The following is a 21113-nucleotide window of genomic DNA, read 5'->3' as shown; positions in this document are numbered from 1 at the left end:
CCATGAAATCGATCCTTGGTGCCAAAAAGGTTGGGGACTACTGCCTTAACCAGTCTGCCAGGCCTGAGTTGAAATGCAGATCCATCCCATCCTGGCATGCTGGTAGGGCCCCCCTCCCCATGAGAGTCTTTTAGTCAGTGGAAAGAACCAGCCCCAATCTGGGGGCTTCCCCACCCTAACCCTGATAAAGGCCTATTAATAGTTCCCTTGCAAACTGTGATGAAGGGGGTTCAGTGTAAATGGGCATTCATGCCTAGAATGCAGCCCTGCTTAGAAATCTCAAAACAAGGTGAAATCCCCAGCCAGAGACAGCCTGGAGTTTAGAATCACACACCAAAGGGTCATGTCTCGCCTCTGCAGCTGCTGGCTGGGTAACCCTAGGCTAGTCACTTAAACCTGTCTGAGCCTCGATTTCCTCATCCACAAAATGGGCCTAAGATAATACAGTACCCTATTCCTACTACCAACTATCCTGGGGCTTCCCAGATGGCACTAGTGTAAAGAACCCACCTGCCAATGCAGAAGATGCAGGTTCGATCCTTGGGAAGATCCCCTGGAGGAGGGCATGGCAACCCACTCCAGGATTTTTACCTGCAGAATCCCATGGACAGAGGAGTCTAGCAGGCTACAGTCCATAGGGTCTCAAAGAGTCGCACACAACTGAAGCAACTTAGCACATAGCAGAGTCACTGAAACCTGTCTGAGCCTCAGTTTCCTCATCCACAAAATGGGCCTGAGATAATCTGATACCTAATTCCTACTACTGTCAACTATCCATAGCTATTGACAAGGTTCAAAAGGCTAATGGATATAATCTTAGCACAGCACCTGCTAAGCAATCAGTACATGGGAACTACTGATGTTATTATTTGGACCAGATGTGGCTGTGAGATCTCCCAGAGATAGGTCAAGACCTAACAGCTGCGCATCCCTGCCCTCTTGTTGAATTGAGGTTTTCATATGTCAGGTTTGCTTAAAGCAAGGCCCACCTGCAGGGCATTCCCTGAGCTGGTGATTCATGGGTGGGATGCGTTCCACCCACCTATTTTAAGCTGTTCTACATTTTCTTCCTCTTGATATGGACGTGTTTACATAGAGGAGGACAGTCCCAGTCAAAACAAGATGAAAATACACTGCTGGCTGGGAGCCCCAAGCTAACTGGTTTCAGGTCCTCTCCCAGCTGTCAGCACCTCACAACAGAGCCACAGGGGTTGGGGGGGGGGGTTGCTGCCCAGCCCAACTCCCCTGCCTCCCTCCATCAGCCCAACTCTGCCTGGTATCAGGCAGTTGGCCATCGCCTGGTCAAGCTAGAGTGGGATTCTGGGGCTGAGGTTTTGCCAGTTTTACAAGGGCAAGAAGGAGGGGTGCTGAGGGGCAAGGGCTGCCCTGGCCAGCTCTGGTGTGAGTATTGTGTCTGCCGCCAGGGCCGCCTGCTACACAGGCAGAGAAGACAGCTGCCAACAGAGAGTGGCAGAAAATGGCCAAAGAAAGCTCCCCCAGCAACCTGACCTCCTGCCTGGCATTCCCTGCACTGGACTCATTCCCTGGGGTTAACAGGAGGCTCTTGGTAAAAAAGAAATTACCCCAGGGAAGGAGAACCCATGTACCCCTTATCAGTCACAGAGCTTTCCTGGGGGTCAGTTTCTCACCTGTGTCAATTTATCAGTGAGTTGGTAGGACCTGAGGAGGAGATTTCCAGGGAGGATTCTTTGATGAGCATGCAAACCAGGTTACCTGCACAAGGAGCGCTGAAAAGAAATATTCCCAGTAGGGCTTAGACATATATATGATTGCTCCTCATGGCCTCTGCAGAACACTTTGCTTGTGTTTACCAAGAAGAGCAGGAGAAAACAAACTCCTTTGTCATAAAGTCTGCTATTCAGATGTGCCCACTCAGGTAGTTTGGTTTATTTACAGTGAATTCAGGAATGTTTGGGCATATTTGCCTGTTCCCTGAAAGCTCAAGGCCACCAGTTAGCCAGGACCCATTGTAAGGCCTCACCTCAGGCCCAGTCTATACTTAGTCAGCCTGGGTCACTAATCCCAGAAGCCCCCCAACTCATTTTCAATAGTCAACTTAGTACTCCAAATAAAGGAAGTATATTCAGACCACACTGAGCAGGTCATCATGTTCTTCCCTGAGAAAAACAAACGTTTCCCTTCTGAGAAAGACTTTTCATTTCAACAGGGATCCTCAAGACTTCAAAGCCAAGGGTGACATTAGTGGTGAGAATTTCCTCTATGTTGGCAGACATCAGAGTATTTTTAATCAGGATTGGTTTTTTACCTGCACCTCCAGCCCACTGCACCATCATTCCAGTTATATGGCTGTCACTCACTCAGAATCAGGCCTGCTAGCCTGAAATCCCTCTTTGATGTTACTGCCAGCTGAGACTTGGCTGTCCTCCTCCCAGGCTTCATCACCCTCTAGTGCTCCCTGTGGGTGCCCTGTTCCCAACTGACCAAGCTCCTCCAGCTAAAGATGGAAAGTGACCAAAGTCCCAGCATTTGCACAGAGCCAGGCACGCACACATGGATGAATTATCCTTTTTATTGAAGAGGTCAGGCCTTGATTCCAGGTCATTAGTGGCCACTTAGATTGTGTTTGGGTTGGGTTTCCCAAGTATGTTTGATTTTCACAGGTCTTTCGTGTTTTTAGCTGTAGAGTTGCTCTCTGACAATGATTGTCACCAAATTAAAATATTAACAGGAAGCAAATTCATGAATTTGCCTATAGTTCTTCCCTGTGGGGGCCATGAACCAAGTTCAAATACTTATCTAAACCTTCTGTTTACTTATTAAGCACAGGTGTATGGCATTGAGGCTGTGTGCCAGGCACTGGGCCAAACTCTGAGGGATACAGTGATGAATAAGATAAGCCCCTGCCCTCAAAGAGCTTTTATTCTAGTCTAGAAAGCCAGTCACTGCTCACTTGAGAACGTATGCACTGCCCACTTCTGGTGGACATGTTCTTATCTGGCTGTGCCTTTAGTCCTGCTTGAAAGACTAAAAGTGATTACTGATTGCTGGTGCCATTTGGGGCTTTCTTGGTGGCTCAGTAGTAAAGAATATGCCTGCAGTGCAGGAGATGCAGGTCTGATCCCTGGATCGGGAAGATCACTTGGAGAAGGAAATGGCAACCCACTCTAGTGTTCTTGCCTGGAGAGAGACTCTCAATGCCAAAACTGTATGCAGGTTATAAGTTGTCCATGCAGGAAAGAATTGCTAAGACCTTCAAGAGACTACATTTTACTTGCTGATACCCTTTTGAACATCAGTCACTCACACTATCCCCCTCCCCATAGGCAGTAGCCACAACTTGTGAAACCATGGAAGCAACAAACTGGAACTGGACAGGAAATTAGAAATGCTAGACTTTGAAAGAGCAGTGATAAGGCTGCTCATATGGTGAGCCATTTTACCAGCAGTGTTTGGGGACAGGGCCCTTACCCCCCATTCACATGGCCCTTCATATTTAGAAGCCTTCTAAGTGTCCAGGGGGTCTAGGGTTAAGGTGGAAAAAAAAACTCTGGCCTTCTGATATGTTTTCTTCCTACTTGACCAAGTTCATTTAAAATGGGTGCTAGACAAAGACAGAAATATAGATCAATGGAACAAAATCGAAACCCCAGAGATAAATCCACGTACCTATGGGACACCTTATGTTTGACAAAGGAGGCAAGAATATACAATGGAGAAAAGACAATCTCTTTGACAAATGGTACTGGGAAAACTGGTCAACCACTTGTAAAAGAATGAAACTAGAACACTTTCTAACACCATACACAAAAATAAACTCAAAATGGATTAAAGATCTAAATGTAAGACCAGAAACCACAGAACTCCTAGAGGAGAACATAGGCAAAACACTCTCTGACATAAATCACAGCAGGATCCTCTATGACCCACCTCCCAGAATATTGGAAATAAAAGCAGAAATAAATGGGACCTAATTAATATTAAAAGCTTCTGCACAACAAAGGAAACTATAAGCAAGGTGAAAAGACAGCGTTCAAAATGGGATAAAATAATAGCAAACGAAGCAACTGACAAAGAATCAATCTCAAAAATATACAAGCAACTCCTGCAGCTCAATTCCAGAAAAATAAATGACCCAATCAAAAAATGGGCCAAAGAACTAAACAGACATTTCTCCAAAGAAGACATACAGATGGCTAACAAACACATGAAAAGATGCTCAACATCACTCATTATCAGAGAAATGCAAATCAAAACCACAATGAGGTACCATCTCACGCTAGTCAGAATGGCTGCAATCCAAAAGTCTACAAGCAATAAATGCTGGAGAGGGTGTGGAGAAAAGGGAACATTCTTATACTGTTGGTGGGAATGCAAACTAGTACAGCCACTATGGAGAACAGTGTGGAGATTCCTTAAAAAACTGGAACTAGAACTCCCATACGACCTAGCAATCCCACTGTTGGGCATACACACCGAGGAAACCAGAATGGAAAGAGACATGTGTACCCCAATGTTCATCGCAGCACTGTTTATAATAGCCAGGACATGGAAGCAACCTAGATGTCCATCAGCAGATGAATGGATAAGAAAGCAGTGGTACATATACACAATGGAGTATTACTCAGCCATTAAAAAGAATACATTTGAATCAGTTCTAATGAGGTGGATGAAACTGGAGCCTATTATACAGAGTGAAGTAAGCCAGAAAGAAAAACACCAATACAGTATACTAATGCATATATATGGAATTTAGAAAGATGGTCACAATAACCCTGTATGGAAGACAGCAAAAGAGACACAGATGTATAGAACAGTCTTTTGGACTCTGTGGGAGAGGGAGGGGGGGGATGATTTAGGAGAATGGCATTGAAACATGTATAATATCATATAAGAAACGAATCGCCAGTCCAGGTTCAATGCAGGATACAGGATGCTCAGGGCTGGTGCACTGGGATGACCCAGAGGGATGGTGTGGGGAGGGAGGTGGGAGGGGGGTTCAGGATGGGGAACATGTGTGCACCCGTGGCAGATTCATGTTGATGTATGGCAAAACCAATACAATATTGTAAAGTAATTAGCCTCCAATTAAAATAAATACATTTATATTTAAAAAAAAAGGCCATTCTTATAAATGCCTCATAAAAAAAATAAATAGGTGCTAGAGCCGTGTTTCTCAGGGAGCCCCTCCCCTGCCATGCGCACTGGTAGAGTCCCTCTCACTTCTTCTTGTTATTACTCTGTCTGAAGACTCAACTCCGAGAAATCACCCAGCAAGATGACAGATGCGTCTGGATTGTCTCCCAACTGTGCTCAGGCCCCGCTGCCCCAAGAGGTCCAAGGAGTGTCTGAGAAACTCCGTCTTCTCAACTGCTGAGTTAGTAATTGTCTACACTTGGCCATTACTCAGTTTCCATGTTTGCTTGAGTTCTTCTGTGACTCTGTCAACAAACGCCATGGTATTATTAGTTTTAGCAAATAACAGAATGTCAGAACTGTTAACCAGGATTCGTTACTTTGCTGTTAGAGCTCTATCCCAGGACATAGGGGCCAGTGTTCCTCTTATTTTTTAAGATGTATGAGATTTGTCAGGAAGCCTTTCCCGGGCAGGCCCAGCGTGCTCTGCTCCGTCTATAGGCCTTTAAGGCTGCTCACTGCCAAGGCTCCGCCCACCAAGACTTGAGCTTTTCTGACTTTGCTTGATGGCACAAAGACATCGGGCTTTCCAGGTAGCGGTAGTGGTAAAGATGCGGATTCAACCCTTGGGGATTCCATCCCTGGGTCAGGAAGGTCCCCTGGAGGAGGGCATGGCAACCCATCTTGCCTAGAGAATGCCATGGACGGGGAGCCTGGTGGGCTACAGTCCATGGAGTCACGCAGAGTCAGACATGACTGAAGCTGCTTATCACTGAAGCGAGTTAGCATGCACAAAGATATCTGTCAAAAGAAAAAAATCAATGTGAATACTTTGAATTTTCCTTTTCTTGTGCTTTACCCTTACACTCTTACAGTGCCCTTTAAAAGCAGTCCGTACTTGGTAAGGCAGCTTCGGGACTTAACATTCACGTGGAGAAGGGCGAGGGGATGGTATTTCAGGCTGGCACTAAGAATTTCCAGGCTTTTGACGCAAAGTATGTTGTTCTTCCAATCCCGCCCCCAACACTGCCTGTCTCAAGGAGTGAGAGGTTAAAAGGGTCACTTGGTTGCTGACAGAGAACCAGGAAGTCCAAGCCTTGGGGGAAACACAGCCTTTGTTTACTTAAGCCCCAAACCTAGCAGGCAGTGTAAATTAAACATAAAAATAAAATAAGATACCAAAACACAGGCCGGATGCATACCACAGAGAGCAGTGAATTCCCCTTCTGCTCTCCCTGGGGAGAGGGGGAGTCAGTGAGCCTCAAGGGCGCCTTCCTGGCCAGGCAGGCGCTAGCAAGCCATGGGATGGGATGAGGTGGTAGGGGCAGGGGAGAGCAAGGCTTGGCTCAGGGTGGGGATGGGTACATTGGCAGAGATCCTGGCCAGTCTTTATAGTCAGCCCAGCAAGCTCCTGAGGGGGCAGTGAGTCACAGCCCTCCAGCCAACCTCAGAATGGATCCATGTTTGACCAGGCAGTGACAGCCACAGGGCTGGAGTAGAGCTGGCTTTTGTTGAAGGGAGGTAGGGCTGGTTAATTGACCAGACTGTGCTGTTGGAAAAAAAGCAGCCTCTCCCCATTCTCACCCTCTCTCCAGGTTCTTCTTCTCCCTTGTCGCCCTGATGCCCACCCCCATACCTCTGACCTCCTAGGCCAAGAGTACCCACCAACAGCTGGGAAGTGTCTCAGAAGCAATCTGTTCCTCATAATGGAGAGGCCAAATTTGCCAAATGTTGACTTATAAATCAGAGCAGATTGGGGTTATCTTTCTAATAGTGGCTCTCATTCATTTTCTGATTAAGCTTTTAGGAGCGAGAGGGAAAGAGGTAGCCAAACAGGAGAGAGAAGGAGATGACTGAACAGAAGTTAGGCTCGGAATGGTTGGATGGCATCCCCAAGTCAATGGACATAAGTTTGAGCAAACTCCGGGAGATAGTGAAGGACAAGGAAGCCTGGCCTGCTGCAGTTCATGGGGTCACAGAGATGGACATGACTGAGCGACTGAACAACAGTGCTCAACCTCATCATGGTGTGTGATACAAAGTGGGTCGTGGTGCCTGGTGTTATGGTGACTCTTCAGGTAGACCCTGTTGCGGCTTTCACCTGTAGGCCAATGATTCCCAAAAGCAGTTCCGTGGACTGGAGCCACAAGCGCTGCATCCACATCTCCTGAAAGGACCTTCCCCAATCCACAGACATTCGTATTCTCCTCATCTGGACCCGTTTCTTGCTCCCCACAGCCCACCGGCAAGGTGTACCTGCTGTGTTTACTCATCTTATGCTGATCGGCCACTGAATACTCTGTTGAAAGTAATACAAAAATTGAGTTTATCCCAATTTAAATATTTGTAATTGATAGTGGCAGAATGTGGCACTCTCCCAGGGCTTTTGCATGGGGAAAAAAAATTCGTAGTTCCTCAAAGTGTCAAGAATTCCATTAGAACTCTAAGGTGTGACTTGGAGGGTGGTGTTGGTAGGCACTGCAGTAGTCTGGTCAGGCAAACAGCTTGGACTGAGGGGGAAATTTTCCTCAGTGCCATTCAAATCATGCTTCTCAGACCATCAGTCACATATGATGCCTATGCCAGGACTGGGTCTCCTTAGAACTGATCTCATGAGGAGCCTGCAGGAATCATCTCTTAGGCATTCATATGATTGATGGTGCACAAATGGTGCTCGTTTTTATCTCTTTGAATGGGTAATTGACCTCTTTGAAAACTGTGGGCCTGGCAGCACCAGCACTTCCTTGCAGCCAGTGGACAGTGTGTAGTATCAAGCTGGTTCCCCCTATACCCACCTGACTTCCACTCCCAAGACCCTGTCAACCATGACCCTTGCACAGTACTCAGTCATCCTTGGATGTCAGAGTAGAGGCTGTGGCTTGAGACACTCTGGCTGGGTCTAGAGTATCCTGCCCTGCCACCTTGCCATGTCCTATTGCTTTACTACCCCTCTGGGGTCACGGGGAAGCTGGCATCAGCTGAGAGAGAGAGACAGAGATTGAATGATGCCCTGGGCTTGCCTATCTCTGTGAATTGTGCTTAGTTGCTCAGTCGTGTCTGATGGTTTGTGACCCTGTGGACTGTAGCCTGCCAGGCTCCTCTGTCCATGGGGATTCTCCAGGCAAGAATACTGGAGTGTGTTGCCACGCCCTCCTGCAGGGGATCTTCCCAACCCAGGGATCGAACCCAGGTCTCCCACATTGCAGTTGGATTCTTCACCGTCTGAGCCACCAGGGAAGCCCAAGAATACTGGAGTGGGTAGCCTATCCCCTCTCCAGCAGATCTTCCCAACCCAGGACTCCTCCCTTGCAGGCAGATTCTTTACCAGCTGAGCTACCAGGGAAGCCCCTCTCTGTGAATTAGACTTCGTCAAAGGCCAAAAGGGTGTTTGCATAAGTGCATGTGTGCGTGTGCTTCTGTGCTGCTCTTTCTTCCTGATAAGGTGTATATTCCTTGCCAGCAGTTCTCAAACCCTGGGCAGGGGGCCTTCCTTAACGTCTCCCAGCACTCCTTTGAGCTCCCTGGCTCAGTTCCCATGGCTGGGGAGGGTGGGGGCAGGGGGGCTGTCCAGGGAGGAGCTTGCCTTGTTTCTCTCCTTTCTTTCTGTTCTGAGAGTAGTGTGTAGCCTGCCCCTTCCTGCCATTGCCCCACCTCAACTGGGCTGCCTTCATGCCATCCAGGAAGCCCGAGGGAGGGGGGCAGGTGGCTGGAGAGCCAGAGGCCCACAGAGTCCCACAACAGAGGATCAAGGAGCCACCTCAAGTGAGCCTACTGTGAATAGCTCCACTGTGAGTTAAGCAAGGGCCTCAGGAGTACAATGTGGGAGCCCGGGGAGGCTCATAATACTTACCCATCCTGGCCTGGGAGCCTCCCTGCGCCTGAAGAGGCCGGCATTATTACCAGCGTTTTGTTCCCCAGGGAACCTGGACCACTTCAGAGGTCACCCATTCTATCGCGGGGGCCCGCAATAGAGCCAGGTGCTCCACCTCAGAGCCCCTGGCCTCTTCACAGGCCCCTCGGCTGCTGGCTCAGCGTCCCCAACAAGATCCTCCTGGTTCTCATCTTCCAAGCATTGCCAATCATCACAAGTCCTTCACATACCACTCAGAGTAACCCCAGCAACTGCCAGAAAAAAATGGCTTGCCTTGGAATTTCGGCTCTTGTGGCCACTCCATAGAGCAGAAGGGCTGGGAAGAGGCCCTGCCAGTGTCGGTCGCCCTGGCCCAGAGAAGCTGGTGGAGGGCTGGTGCAGACGAACAAACACGGAGAGTGGCCGTGTTCTTGCTGCTTCCTCTCCCAGCCTCTGGGAAGGCTGTTGAGCACAGGGATTCCCAGAAGGTGGGCTACGATGAAGGGGGTTATTTGCCCACCTGAAGATGCTCACTAGTTGGGAGGGCCATATGAACAAGGATGAGACCACTAGGAGCTGGGCAAAGAAGGGAGACCAGGAGGTTGGCAGACAGAGGTGACCACCCTGCCCATGCTAAACATAGATCCCCCCTTATCAGAAGGAAGACACTGGCAATTGTGAGACCCTTAAGGACCTGTGCTTTGTTCCCTTGGTTTACAAAGGAAGGGAATCAGAGTGAGGGACCCTGGCACTGTCAACCACCATGTCACAGGAGCCTTAGGTCCCACGGAAATTCCAGGTTTTACGACTGCTCTGTTGCATGCTAAGTGGCTTCAGTCGTGTTTGACTCGTAGCAACCGCATAGACTGTAGCCCACCAGGTTCTTCTGTCCATGGGATTTTCCAGGCAAGAATAGTAGAGTGGGTGGCCATTTCCTTTTCCAGGGGATCTTCCTGACCCAGGGATCAAACTAGAGTCTCATATGTCTCCTGCATTGTCAGGTAGGTTCTTTACCATCTGAGCCACCAGGGAAGCCCCTGTTATCCCTGTCTAGATGGACAAGGACCAAATGACAGGGTGGGGGGAAAACAAGTGTGCCCAATTCTCGGGAATGGAGTGATGATGGTGGTATGGCCCTCCCAAACCCCAGACTGCCATCCTGAGCACCCTGAAGCCCTAGGCTTTTTCCTGAAGTGAACATTTCACTGAGATCTAACCAGTAGGGAGACTTCAGAGTTCACCACAGGCCTAGGATATTGTAGAAGGAAGCACAGCTGTTGACCTGTACTACCAGTTTATTTTTTTTTTAATTTCCATAAAATGTGCCTTGTACTTTGAATAGGTGTTAATCTATTTTGATTTGAGTTGAACTGAACTGAATTGAATGATAATGGCAACTAGTGTGGGGAGGAGGGAGGAGAAGGGTATTCCATTTACTGAGGTGAATTTGACATTCTCTTTTTTTTTCAGGAATGTCTGTTTCATACTTGTAGATGGGTAATGGGGACAGTGGAAAATGGGAAGAGAACTTAGAAAAATTATGGAGGTAAATTTTCCCAGCTGCAAGGCATAAGGAGAAGGGAGACAAGCATAAATATTGACACAAGGTTCATGAAATTTAAGATCCACTGAACTAAACTGCATTCCTGGATATCGTTGCCAATACTTCCAGTCTTGCTGAGATGCCAACACAAACCGCGCCCCCCCCCCCCAAAGTAAGACGCCAGAGGTGGGGCAACCAAGGTGATTTGACAAGAGCCCTTTCCGGCTTCTTTGAATGAGGGTCAGAAGGGTGGAATGCCTTGTCCAGATGGGGCTTAGCTTCTGCCTGTCATCCATAGTGTCACTGGGAGATTGTTTGTGAAGCTCACATGGGACCCTGTCCGGAGGGAGCTGAAAGGCACAATTCATTGCTTCTGCCACCATTCGGTGCCAAGGTTTGGCCCAAATTGGTTGCTAGAGCCACTTTTCCAAGACAGTGTCCCTCTCTGCCCCAGTTCCCCTTGGGCTCCCTACAGCCCACCGCTGCCTTCTGCATCTTCGCCCACAGATTCCTCCCCATTTTCCTGCCCCCCAGAGTCGACATTCTGGGTCCCAGCCATGCGGGACAGTTCACGTGACCCACTGAGGACAAGGCACTTTGTCTGTCACTGTCTTTCCTTCTTGCTTCCCTCCTTCTGGACTTTGGGGATTTTCCATGAGGCCAAAGTAACCATGTAAGTGGCAGCGTCCTTCCTGTCTGTATTCTCCCACCCCTGGCGTGGAACCTGAGGGCAAGAGAGAAGAGAAGAGTGAAGCCAGGACAAACTAAATGATGGCATTTCAGCCTCCTTTCTCCCCCAGCCTCTTCAGAAAAAGGGACAAGTAAGTACTTAGAGGTAGACAGAGCTTCAGGCGGAGGGGGTGCGTAGGGGAGTAAGTGGGGAGGATTGTTTGCAGCCACCTCGTCAACTGTGCTGGCGCTCCGGTGCTCAATAGCCTTTATGATTTCCTTGTCCGGCTCCTAACTCAGCGTTTCCTTGGTGGTCCGTCCCATACCTTCCCGTGTCTCCTGACACAAGACCCTGTGTTTTGCTGGCAACAGGGCTGAATCTTGGGGGTGGAACATATCCTGTAGAAAATAAGGAAGACTTGCCTATAAATAGTTTCCTCTGGGCTGCGTGGTACACAATGCTTCAAGTGACAAAAAGGGAAGTGAGATGTTCCCCCTCCTTGCCACCCCCAACCTACCGCACCCACCCCAATCTGGTCCCCACACCTCGGCAGCATGCTCAGATCCTGCCCACAAGTTCTGTGGCCCAGACTGGCCACTCTCCGTCTTCCTGGGCTGTGGGAACCCGAAATAGGAAGGGGCTCCAGCCCTAGAGAGTCTGGCTTTTGAAGTAGAAGAGACTGGTGATAATGTTGAGACACTTCTTCCAGTTCCGAGGGAACAAGTGTCTCAGCATCCAGCCTCAGGTGGCTTCCAGGGCCACCTGAGATGGTGGGAGTTGAGGAGCTGACTCGCTTTCCTGCTGCCCTCCATCTAGAAGGTCACCCTGGAAGGGGGAGGGTCATCTGTGTCTGTTTAACCACAGAAACCCACAGCTGTAGGGCTAGGATCAGAGCCGGCAAAGGAGCCGGCTCATCAGCTGTGTGCTGGGACTGGGGGGCCTTTCAGTCCAGCCTGTCATGTAACTCACAGCACGGGAGAAAGGGAGTCGGGAAACACACACGTTGGGGTGGCTGTGCTGTTGAATCCTTAGGCCACTGTTTCCTGCCTGGGGCCCACGTCCACGGGACACAAGGATCCTGACAGCTTCATGGATCAGCACTTTACTCAGAAAGATCAAATCAGATCACAGATACCCTCTACAGTGCACACTTCCACTCACTGCAAGGTCTGGTGCAGCTATTCTGGACAGAGGAATTTTCCAGTGTGCTCAGGGTTCAGCAGAAAGCCTTCTGGGTTCCTCCAATTTCTCCCTCTCTCCCTACTACCCGCCACATCTCCCTTATGCTTGCTGTTTGAAAATCTTCCTACAGGGACAGTTTTTATTTAGGTTGGTGGCCTTAGTTTAGCAAACCCTGGGGTCCAGGGATCCAGCCACAATTTGTAAACTGAGAGCCATGAGGCCTCACAGAAAGTGCTTCTCACTACCGGTTGGTGAACTAGAGGTGAGCAGGGGAGAGAGATCCGCTGAGTGTGGGCTGAACTTGGGACATTCTTTCCAAGTTGTTTTTTAAAACTACATCCCTGATACGAGCTTGTTTTCTTGCTCTTAGTTTCATTCTTCTAAAAGCTGAGCACAGCAGGAATGAGGGGAAAGAGTTAATTAAAGGCGTCAGTTAGTGGGGCCCTGGGGACTTTAGGTTTGACTGATTATTCTGAGACTCCCTATATCATGTGGGGCGCTGTGTAGTCCATCCTGGGAGCCACCTGATGGGAGTCATAATTTCAGTTTTCTAGACAGAGAGGGCTTTCATTGAGGACTGCATAGCTGCCTTTTGAAATAATGCAGGTGAGCAAAGCCCTCTTATAAACCTCATTTAGACACTTTGGACGGAGAAGGCAATGGCACCCCACTCCAGTACTCTTCCCTGGAAAATCCCATGGATGGAGGAGCCTGGTGGGCTGCAGTCCATGGGGTAGTGAAGAGTCGGACATGACTGAGCGACTTCACTTTTCACTTTCATGCACTGGAGAAGGAAATGGCAACCCACTCCAGTGTTCTTGCCTGGAGAATCCCAGGGACAGGGGAGCCTGGTGGGCTGCCGTCTATGGGGTCGCACAGAGTCGGACACGACTGAAGCAACTTAGCAGCAGACACTTTGGATATTCTTCTGGTCCCACATCCTGCTAGTGTCCTAGACACTTCTAGGTGGGCCTGCCCCCACCTTTTCTTCCTCCCTCACTACTTTCCTGGCACCTCCAACACATCCACCAACTGCCTTGATTCACTCATTCAATAAACTTAACTCCCGGCCCCACTAGTAAGTGTAGTAAGAACAAACTTGGTCTCTAGGTCAGTAAGACCTGGGCTGGAGTCCCAGCTCTATAATTTATTCACTGCACCACCACCTTGGGCAAGGTAGCCTCTCAGACCCTCTGTTTCTTCATCTGTAAAAATGACAGTAACAGCGCCTACACTGCCAGGTTTGTAACTCAGCCAACACAGCATCTGGCCCATAGCCGAAGCTCAGTGTATTGGTAGCTGTTATTGTCAGCGGGTCTCAAACTGAGCTTATTTCTAATTGAAGTATAATTAATGTACAGTTACAGTACACGACTTAGTGACTGAGCAACAACAACAATGTACAGTTCAAACACAGCCTCGCTAGCAAACTTCATCTCTTTGCTTTCTCCTCCCCAAACTACCTGGAATTTTATGCCTCTCTCCCCATATAAGGGAGTTCCCATTGAAGGAGCCGGTTTTTCTCCTCTCCTATGCCCTGTTTTCCTGGTGGTGTTTTTTTCCCTCCTGACCTAGCTTATTTATCTCTCTTTTTTCTTTTCATCATCTCCCTTGGAATCTTGAGGTGGGTAGCAATAGTGAGTTTAAGAAAGATTTACAAGCAAATGAAAGGTCAGCTCAGACCCTTTCTGGACCAGGAAAGCTATGTGACACAGAAGGCAGATTAAGATATCAGGGAATTCCAATATCAATTAAGCTCCAGATTTAAGAAGGTTTGGTTTTTTGTTGTTGTTTTTTTGCTCAGATAATGTTCCTGATGATCTATAAATACAGTCTGCACTTTGTTCCATCTACTACACGCAGCTTAGTGTGAACACCTTGTTCAGAGAGTTTGTGACCTGAGGATAACCTGATATCCTGAGATTGGGATTGTCTCCCAGCCAAACTGGGGTGAAGAAAATCACCATCCGGGGCTAGTGCAGTAGGTTTGCTTGGGTAGATCTGTTTGTCAGTCCTTTGCGAATAGAATGATCTTTGTCCATGTATTACTGCTGGTGGGGTCCAATGGAGGGCTTCCCAGGTGGTACTAGTGGTAAAGAACCCACTTGCCAATGTAGGAGACATAAGAGACGCAGGTTTGATCTGTGGGTTGGGAAGATCCCCTGGAGAAGGAAATGGAAACTCACTCCAGTATTCTTTCCCGGAAAATCCCATGGACAGAGGAGCATGGCAGGCTACATACCGTCCACGGGGTTGCAAAGAGTGGGACACGACTGAAGCAACTTAGTACACACACACTATCCATTGGGAGCTTCACATCATACTAAAAAATGTTGGCTGTTCGGTGGCATAACTGCACTGGCAGCCTAGAGAAAATTAAGGCCTTCAGATGAGGCTTAACTGGGGCCTTGGCCAGGGTGTCCGTGCCAGGCACCTGGTTAGGTGAAATATCCTGAAGCAAATAATAATAACCTTTGCTGATAAGAAGCCCCTAGTACTTTTCCAATAGTGTGATTGCACCAAGTTATTTCTTTGGACCATAGCCTGAATCACAAACTGATTCATGGGTACTGGCCCTAACTTCATCCAAACTATTGTATATGTGGTGGAACCCGATGTTCTCCTTATGGTCCTGAGTTGGTGTAAATAATACTCCCAGTTGCGTCACCTGTCCCTTGTTTCTCTAGATTGCTCCATCTGTCTGCAGTTCTCCTTCTGTCCACTAGGTGGCCTCACTTAGGAAAGAGCAGGATAAAAGGACTTCGAGCCTCTGATGGTTTGGTTTCTTTTTGTTTTTTAAGATTGAGGCTAGAAAGAATAAAAATATATTTTGATGGAAACGTGTAATTTTTAGTAGGCAACAATCACCTCATCCTCCTTGTGACTTGGAATCTGTTTATGAAGTGCCCTGTAACCCTGTATATGACTGGACCCCATCACAGGGCAGATACTCTCCTAGGATGGTTTATATATAGCCTTGATTCATAATTTTGTTGTCATTAGCTGTTTCTAGGAAGGTAACAAAATCTTGTCTTTAAGGACATGAGGGACTTCCCTGGTGGTCCAGTGGTTAAGACTATGTGCTTTCAACGCAGGGGGAGTACGTTCGATCCCTGATCAGGGAACTCTAAGATCCCACCTGTTGTGTGGCATGGCCAAAAAATTTAAAAAGTATTTTCTGGCATCTTGTGGTCACTGCAGTGCCCACTCCCCTACTGGCTCCTCCCCATCCCCTCTGCCACCTGCCTGCCCCAGCTGCTCCCTTGTGCATGTTCCCCAATTCATCTGAGTTCCTAAACACTTAGAGTGTCCTCCATACAAGCACACTGGCACATGCTGAATGGCTAGTCTGTGCATGCCACAGATCTGTGCATGTGTCAGTACATGGACAGGTACATCTGAGGATGAGGTGAGTGGATAGGTACTGGGGATAGGGGCAAGCCAGTGGGCAAGCTGGCTGGGAGAGGGGACCTGCAGGTGACAAAGTCTGTGTGCAGGAGAGAGGCCAAGAAGGCAGGTGGCAGGAAGGAGTGAGGATACTGGTGGTGAGGGTGGGTATCCAGGGCAGCATCCTATGATCGCATGGCAAAGACAGGCGAGTGTGCTGGCTGACATCTGAGGAAGAGCTTTTAAAACCTGCGCCACCCTCTACCAAACGCTTCCTAGCTCCTATAATGGCATTTGTACTTCTCATTTCTCTAAGAAATCAGCTCCAGTTTGGTTTTTACCAATCTCCAGAGCCCTCTTTGGAGATGCCAATTGGCACAAGAAAGTGCTGAACTGTTTACAGGCCCAGCCTAAGGTTCAGGGAGGGGATGTGGTTTAACTGGGCCACAAAGCCTGGTACACAACTCATTTGCATGGCCCCTGACGCCATGTGACGCAGCCGGCTCCTCCTATATAAAGAAGAAGGAGCCGAAATATCTCCGAGTCTGGGTTGGACCGGCGGCCGTGGAGTTTGTGACACACTAGGTGACACCCCTCGAGTCACTTCCCTTCAACTCTGGAACGCACGCCCGGCTTTGGGTCCTCTTGGCAGCCTTCGCCCCCCTCCTAGCTCCCGGCCCAACGCGCAGAGCCCAGCCCCGCGCAGCGCGCCAAGCCACCGGCGGCCGCCCAGCCTGCCCAGCCCAGTCCAGCCCGCAGCCTGGCCAGAGCTCTCCGGCAGCCCGAGCCATGAACACCGAAATGTATCAGACCCCCATGGAGGTGGCGGTCTATCAGCTGCACAATTTCAACATCTCCTTCTTCTCTTCCCTGCTTGGAGGGGATGTGGTTTCCGTTAAGCTGGATAACAGGTAACGGCTGGCCACAGCTCCCGAGCCCGGGCGCCGGCGGCGGGGGCTGGGCTGCGAGCGGGATCTCCGAGCGAGCCTTGTGCCGGCGGCCTCCGTTCCCCGCGGTGCAGCATCCTGGGAAGGGGCGGAGGTAGGGGACGCGGGCGGGCGGGAGGGGGGGGTCACCGCCGCGCTGGGATCCGCCGTCGGAGCGTCCCTGCGGCCGCTGCGCCGTAAGAACGAGCTGCCACAGCCGGAGGCAGAGGCAGCAGGGCTGGGCGGGAGGCTGGCCGCGCGCCTTGCGCCGTTGGGGAGCAAGCCGGAAGCTTCTGAGCCGAGGAGGAATTCCTAGCTAGCTGCAGAGCTCGGTAGGTTTGCCTTGGACCTTGTGGGCCGGCGCCGTAATGGGCCGGCAGCCCGCGACTCGCTGGGCCGCGCGCCCCCATTGTTTGCATGTCGCCGAGCAGGCCACGCTGGCCCGTGCACCCCCGGACCTGCGCGCCGCTCCCCGCAGAGCTCCAGACAGCAGTGGCCGGCAGCTGGCCTAGGTGGGGAGGTGCAGCTTCCTGCAGGGGCCAGAGAGGGACCTGGGGACAAAGTGCCTGAAACTCCCGGCCAGGGCTGCGGTAGAGAGGAAGAGCTGGGGCAGAGAGAGGACCTTGTGGCCACCACTACCAGGTACTTAAGACTGTAACCAAGTGGGTAACGTGGTCGCTTTCCTTTTTGTCTTGACAGTGCCTCCGGAGCCAGTGTGGTGGCCATAGACAACAAGATCGAGCAGGCCATGGTGAGTGGCATCACTGCGTCATTGTCATTCCCAGACCTGGCTTCTGCTTATGTAACTCAGGATAGTGGTGAGGGGGTGGGTGCAAAAGCCAAGAGCATGGGGAAGCTGACAGCCTGTCTCCTCTCCCCTTAGAGGCCTTAAGTAGAGTCCCATAGGAATGGCACCTTTTAGGGCATTTCCAGTCCACACTTGCTGGGCCCTCTCCTTTCCTCCTTCTCCTCCTTCTTCTCCAATCTCAGGGCTTTACAGCCATGTCTGGCTCCCTCCTGGGCCCATGGCAGGGCAGGGAGCTCAGACACCTGCATTTGTCTACATCCCACACTTGGCAGGGGCCAGAGCTCATTGGATATAAGCACACTGCAGTGCCTCTGCAGAGCCTGGGCTGGGGTCAGGAGTTGGGAGGAGACAGGAGGCAAAGCACCCCCCACCACTGCTGCAGTCCCTTCTCCCTCTCCTTACCAGGTAGAGGTCATATTCCATCAAGCAGCCACAGTGGCTGCAGGGCTTTGGGGCAACGAGCAGTTAGCAACCACTTCATTGTGCCCCAGAGCCTAAGGACACTGTTCTCTGCCTCCAGTGCAGTCATCCAATTTCAGAGAGGATGTGGCCATGCTGGTAGCTTCCCCCAGGGCCAGTGTCCTGTCTGGCCAGGCTGCAGAGCAGCTGCAGCTCAGTATGCTGGCTTATGAGGAGTGGGAGAGGCTCCAAAATAGCCCATTTTCCTCTCTTGGTGAAGATGTGTCAAGCAGACTGACTGTAGGGGGTGCATTGCAGTGTTCCCTGGGATCAGGGCCAGCAGCGGGACCTTATGTGGAAATGGAGATAGAGCAAACCACCACCAGCCAGCGTAAGTCACACCCAAAAGGCTCCCAAGAGGCCAGCTTTGAAAGTTATTAGAAACTTATGGGAGGAGAATCCTATGTAGTTCAAAGCTGGGCTCCCAACTCAGGCGTGGCCCCGATCCCATGGCTCTTCTGAGCGTGGCTTTAGGTGCTTGGAGAAAGGGGTGGGAGGAGCAGGGCCACACAGGGCCAGCATGCTGAGGGAAGTATGGTGGTCAGTGATGTGAGAGACAGCAGGCACCCCAATGGCCAGGGCACAGTGCTGCAGAGGGGCCGCCATGGCTAACGGATGCCTCTGTCGTCATCTCCTCCGGGTCAGGATCTAGTGAAGAATCATCTGATGTATGCTGTGAGAGAGGAGGTGGAGATCCTGAAGGAGCAGATCCGGGAGCTGGTGGAGAAGAACTCCCAGCTGGAGCGGGAGAATACTCTCTTGAAGACCCTGGCGAGCCCAGAGCAGCTGGAGAAGTTCCAGTCCCGTCTGAGCCCGGAGGAGCCAGCTCCCGAAACCCCAGAAACCCCCGAGGCCCCCGGTGGTTCTGCGGTGTAAGTGGCTCTGTCCTCAGGGTGGGCAGAGCCACTAAACTTGTTCTACCTAGTTCTTTCCAGTTTGTTTTTTGGCTCCCCAAGCGTCATCTCACGTGGAGAACTTTACACCTAGCCTAGCTGGTGCCAAGAGATGTCCCAAGGACATGGCCACCTGGGTCCACTCCAGTGACAGACCCCTGACAAAGAGTAGGTCTCTAGAGGCTGAGTTGCATGGGGCCTCATCACCCCAAGCCAGTGAGCCTCTAATGCCACTGCGCCCTGTGGGCTCCCAGGGCCTGAGCAATTTAGCTGCAGCTGGCAAAGGAGGAAGGTAGTTTGAGACGGGCCGCTCCAGAAAGTCTAAGGGGTCTGTTTTTTTCATTTCCATGGACATCTTCAACAGCTTCAACCTGACAACAACTGTCCTATGAAGAAACCAGTTGTGGTTTAAGCAGAGGCAACCTCTCTCTCCTCCATTGCCTCACCAGGACAGGGCCACAGTTGGGAGAGATTGAGCCAAGTCAGCCTTCTGTTGGTGAATATGGTGTAATGCATGGCTTTGTGCACAGCCCAGTGTGCGATTATGGCTTTGGGATGACCGCTTACAAAGTTCTGTTTGGTTAGTATTGGCATAGTTTTTTCTATATAGCCATACATGCGTATATATACCCATAGGGCTAGATCTGTATCTTAGTGTAGTGATGTATACATATACACATACACCTATGTGTTGAAGGGCCTAATCAGCTTTGGAAGTATTGAGTGGTCCCTTATCTCTTAAGGCTAATTCTTAGATCTGTTCATTTACCAAGTCGATCCAGTTTGTCCTTTAGGTTAAGTAAAACTAAGGAGTAAAGGCAAGAGTACACCCGTGGCGAATTCATGTTGATGTATGGCAAAACCAATACAATATTGTAATTAGCCTCCAATTAAAATAAGTCAATTTATATTAAAAAAAAGAGTAAAGGCAGGGAGGGGGCCAGCCTCTAAATGCCTTGCTGCTGCAACCTTGGCCCCATATGTCCCCTGAATACATGTGAGGTCCCCTTCTGAATGCCAAACCCACCATTCACTGGTGCTGACTACATAGAATGGGGTTGAGAGAAGATCAGCTGGGACTTTGTCATCTGAAAACTTTGTTTTGTTTTTAACGGTTGTGGAAAACTTTCAAGTGCAGAGAACGATCAGCTAGCCGGTGTCCTCTCATGGACAAGGGAGTAACTGACCCAATGATGCCTGCGTGATGTGCTCAGGGAGCTTGTCTCTAGGGAGTTCTGTGGCAGTGAACACTTCCCACTTTCTAACACCTTATCCTGATGTTATGTCTCCAGGATTTGGATTTTGATTTTTCAAATGTAGCTTGAAATTTCAATAAACTTTGCTCTTTTTTTTTTTCTAAAAATAAACCTGGTGTCCGCCTGAGCTTAAAACAGAGTGGGTGGCAGAGGCTCTAACGGTGGTTGGGGGCACTGTTTTTCTGACTCATCTGCTCATGGGCATCACCTGAGTGGCAGGCCTGTGCTACAGCCATGATCTTGCGTAACTGTCACAACACCCCCATTGTACGGATGAGGAAGCTGAGACTCAGCCCGCTGAAGTGACTTGCCGAAAGTTACACAGCTGTTATGGCAAATTGGGACCCAATCTTCCATCCATCCCTCTCTCCCACTCCTGCTTTCATATGGCAGCTTGGGAGTGAGTGGGGAGGTGACTACTAATGTACAACTTCAGCTTGAGGGGTGATTTGCAAGGAAGGGTACCCCAAGAAAGGCCCCAAAAGAAAATGGCAGGGGGTCCGTGTGAAGGAGCAAGAAGGGGGGAACCAAATAAACGCAAGTGGGCCTCTCCCCTTCTGAAACCTCATCCAGATCACTTAGTACATTTACCTTAATACCACCCACAGGAGATCACTGACACTGGAAAAGGAGCTAAGAGGGCCTCAGTGAGAAAAGGACACACAGTATATACCATGGCCCAAACCCAATTCCACTCCCCCAAGGGGAGATGCTCTCAAAGTCTGCTGCTCCACTTGTTACTGCTGAGATTTTGCTCACAAAACCCACCAGCCCCTTGGGCATGGCCAAGTCTAAGTTTCCCAACTCCATTTCCCTCCTCCGTCTGTCCTTGGAGGCATCCTTACTTACCCATCACCCTTTCCTGGGCCCCATGTCTCTGGCATCTGGGGTCCTGCCATTTCTCTGATTCTGGGCATTCACTGTCTCCTCCACTGTGTCTTTACCTGGAGCCACCATGGGCCCTAAGCCGTGGTCTAAGACCCCCAGTTTCCCAAGGGAGGGAATCACTCCTGTGTGAGTAACT

General features: G+C 50.1%; 1 protein-coding gene across 6 annotated transcripts in view; it reads left to right on the top strand.

The window, feature by feature from the left end:
- TSC22D3 (TSC22 domain family member 3) overlaps nt 1-20200 on the top strand; it is a 66578-nt gene extending 46378 nt beyond the window's left edge. For 3 of the 6 annotated variants that reach the window (XM_024987702.2, NM_001103342.1, XM_024987704.2), the window contains exons 3-4: nt 17373-17424; nt 18586-20200. In XM_024987702.2, the coding sequence (XP_024843470.1) occupies nt 17373-17424; nt 18586-18816 (283 nt within the window). In that variant the 3' untranslated portion in view covers nt 18817-20200. Of the gene's footprint in view, nt 1-10894; nt 11330-16288; nt 16659-16836; nt 17006-17372; nt 17425-18585 lie in introns of those variants that run through there. The other 3 variants (XM_024987706.1, XM_024987705.2, XM_024987707.2) reach the window with 3 other exon arrangements.
- The last annotated feature ends 913 nt before the right edge of the window (nt 20201-21113 follow it).

The sequence above is a fragment of the Bos taurus genome, chromosome X, assembly GCF_002263795.3.
Source record: "Bos taurus isolate L1 Dominette 01449 registration number 42190680 breed Hereford chromosome X, ARS-UCD2.0, whole genome shotgun sequence".
Taxonomy (NCBI): domain Eukaryota; kingdom Metazoa; phylum Chordata; class Mammalia; order Artiodactyla; family Bovidae; genus Bos; species Bos taurus.
Note: the sequence above shows the minus strand (reverse complement) of the source record. Positions and strands in the feature narration are given on the sequence as shown.